This window comes from Corapipo altera, unplaced genomic scaffold (genome assembly GCF_003945725.1).
Source record: "Corapipo altera isolate COAL_440 unplaced genomic scaffold, ASM394572v1 301, whole genome shotgun sequence".
Lineage (NCBI taxonomy): Eukaryota > Metazoa > Chordata > Aves > Passeriformes > Pipridae > Corapipo > Corapipo altera.
The window spans coordinates 2,050,261-2,053,346 of NW_020884926.1; the positions used below are offsets into that span (position 1 = coordinate 2,050,261).

General features: G+C 44.8%; 1 protein-coding gene across 1 annotated transcript in view; it reads left to right on the forward strand.

The window, feature by feature from the left end:
- The first annotated feature begins 391 nt into the window (after positions 1-391).
- The window catches only part of TNFRSF4 (TNF receptor superfamily member 4), a 3,974-nt gene continuing 1,279 nt past the window's right edge, over positions 392-3,086 (forward strand). The window contains exons 1-3 of the mRNA XM_027657927.1: positions 392-636; positions 2,580-2,702; positions 2,957-3,055. Coding sequence (XP_027513728.1) covers positions 498-636; positions 2,580-2,702; positions 2,957-3,055 — 361 coding nt within the window. The 5' untranslated portion in view covers positions 392-497. The remainder of the gene's footprint in view (positions 637-2,579; positions 2,703-2,956; positions 3,056-3,086) is intronic.

Genomic DNA, 3,086 nt, shown 5'->3' on the forward strand with positions numbered 1-3,086 from the left:
TTTTGGTCTTCCCGAGACTGGAGCGAAAAGCCCGAGCGAAGAATTTCGAGTCAAATTCTGAGAGACCAAACAATTAAATTTAGGAATTCTTAAAATGTTCCCTGCTTTTTCTGCCTGTTGGTGTCGAGTGGGGGCACAGCTGCGACGCCAGGGAGCTTCTCAGCCTCTCCCATCCCTGCTTTTCCTGCTTTTCCCAGCCTGGCCTTTGCCGCTCTTTTGGAGTCGCCACGTGGAGAGCTAAGAATAGAAACCTCCTCAAAATGCAATTCAGCATCTTACCTTCCTGCCCGTGAATCTTTTCAGTGATAAACTGAATAAAAAAAAAAAAAACCCCCCCGGGGCTCGGGGTGGTGTGGGAAGAAGGAAAGGGGGGGTGGGAAGAAGGAAGGGGGCGTGGAAAACTCGCCGGGAATTTCCCAGCGCCCGAAATATCAATTTGTTCTGGTGGCCCCGGGGCTGTGAAATCGCCTCTCCCCGAGCACCCAAACCGGCCTGGGATGGTTATGGCACGTTCAGGGGGCAATTTTCCTGCTGTTTTCTTGCTCCTGCTGGTTGCTGTTCCCAATTCCTGCGGGTTGGAATGCAGGGAACACCAATATCCTTACCGGGATAAATGCTGCAGCGACTGTGCCCCGGGTAAGTTGGTTCTGTGGGAGATCTTATTTATTATATAAAATATAGAAATGTAGAAACCAACTTTGTAGGAATATTTCAGGATATCAGGATATATTTCAATATATACAGGGATATATTTAAGGCTGGAGGAAGGATAACAGAGAGAAAATTTGGTGAGGAGCTTTTTTGCTTTCTATAACATAAAATCTTTCTGATAAATCTTATAAAATAACGTACAAAATTTAGGGATCTTCCTTTTATTCTTTAATTTCTGTGTCTCTAATGTGTCAGTCAAGGGCATTTTCACTTTGGGAATGTTGTCTGGAAAATAAAAAGTGGGAGCAATTCTGTTGTTGTCTTTTATCACATAAAGAACCTCGGAAGTCTTAGATAATAAGGAAAATTATTATTTCTGTTGCTAAAGATTTTTTTTTTAAGCTTTTTCCTTTGTGGCAGAGTTTATATTACTCATGTTAGTGGTGGTTTTTTCAAGGAAAAAAAAAAATCAATGTTCTTGGCTCGTAGAGATCAGCAAAGTGTAACAAGGTGAGGGTTTTTTTAAAGGAAAAATATTTGATTTACAGATGAAGATGAGCAAATTTACGTGACAGGGAGTGTATTTGTTTCCTCCCTTCTTCTTGTAGAGACTGAAAGAGTTTTTTTCCACAATCCACGAGTCTCCAGGAGGGATTTCAGCCTTTTGTCAGGAGAAACCAGCTTGGTTTTCCCTCCTTACTTGTTATTTTCATCATTAAATCTATCCCCGAGATGGATGTGGGGTGAACTGATGCAGGAGTTTTATCCTCCAGGATGCTAATTGGGCTAAAATCAGCCTTTAATCTTAAGATTTGAGGCAGTTTGTTGCATTATTCTCAAAACTCTTTAAAATCTGAGTGTTTGGGAACTCAAGGCACGTTTGTGGGCAGAGACAGATAAATAACACTTTATCTCTCACATTTTCTTCCCCCTTAAACTGAAAAAAACCCCTCTTATCAGGTTTTTGCATTGTTAGAAAATGTGCTGCTGTTGGGGAAACGTTTCTTCACAGTCTCTTCCTCTTGTAGATATTAAAATGTCATTTTTTGCACATATTATGCTCCCTAATAATCCTAATTTTGCCACTCAGCCCTCAATAAAACAGAATTAGAGCGAGCAAGAGGCTCGATGCTCATTCACCTGCAGGTGGGAAAATGGAGAAGCAAAATGAAGGGAACAACAATTTTTGTCCCTGTTTGGGGTTATTTGGGCTGAACTGCATTATTTATGTATAAATATATATATTTAAGTCCTGAAGGAAGGCAGGTTCTGTCACAAAGCCATTGTACTACACTGGAAGTCAAACTTATTGCTGTGCTAAAAACCTGCTTTTTTCCTGCCACTGGGTGCAAACTGAGATGCACAAACCACATGGAAAAGTGGTCTGGAGAAGGGATATTTGGGATCTGCTGGGAGAACCATTTGGGGCACGAAACCTCAGCCTTTTTTCTGCCACTGGGTGCAAACTGAGATGTCCAAACCCTATGGAAAGGTGGTCTGGAGAAGGGATATTTGGGATCTGCTGGGAGAATCATTTGGGGTATGAACCCTCAGCCTTTTTTCCTGCTGCTGGCTGCAACCTGAGGTGTCCAAACCCTATGGAAAGGTGGTCTGGAGAAGGGATATTTGGGATCTGCTGGGAGAATCATTGCCTCAGCTCTCAGACCCTTTTTATCCCACTTCAGCTGCTCGTTCCCAGTGGTGCTGTGGGGCAGTTTTTTGGGATGTTGGGATCCTAAAACCTGCCGAGTGTTCTCAGGCAGAGCTGGAAGCTGGACCAGCACACTCAGGGCACTGTTTCATCCTAATGCATGGAAATGCTTTACCCTGTGAAAATGAAAATCCTAATTCAGGGGAAAAAATGGGGGGGGAAAAAGAGGGTTTTGTGGTGATACCAAGGAGTGGGTGCTCTGTGATCCCTGTTTTAGGGGAGAGGATGAGGAACCGCTGCACGGCCACGGCAGACACGGAGTGTATCCCCTGCCAGGATGAATATTTCAGCAGTGAGCACCACCACAGTTTCTGCAACAGCTGCACAGTCTGCAACACCAGTAAGGCACTGGGCAGGGGGGCATTTCCTCCCACAGAGTCGGGAAGAATCAGTCTCTGTTTCCTTTCTCACCTCCCACCCAGAGTCTGGGTTGTGCCAATGTCTGATCCCTCCTGCTCCTGGTGGGGCCTGAAACCTCTGCAGGGTTGTTCTCTGTTCCCTGCAGGTGTTTCCACACATGGTGGGGAATTAATTTGTGTTCTCTCTCGGTGTTATGCCTTGTCTCTCACTTGCTTTTTAATCCTTTTTTTTTAGGGAGGGGGAGCGTGGAGGTGAAGAAGTGTGAGAAGACCTCGGACAGGGTGTGCATGTGCCAGGCAGGGTTCATGCCAGCTGGGCTGCCCCTGGGAAGTGGTGAGTCAGGGATCAGAGAATTATAGAATCA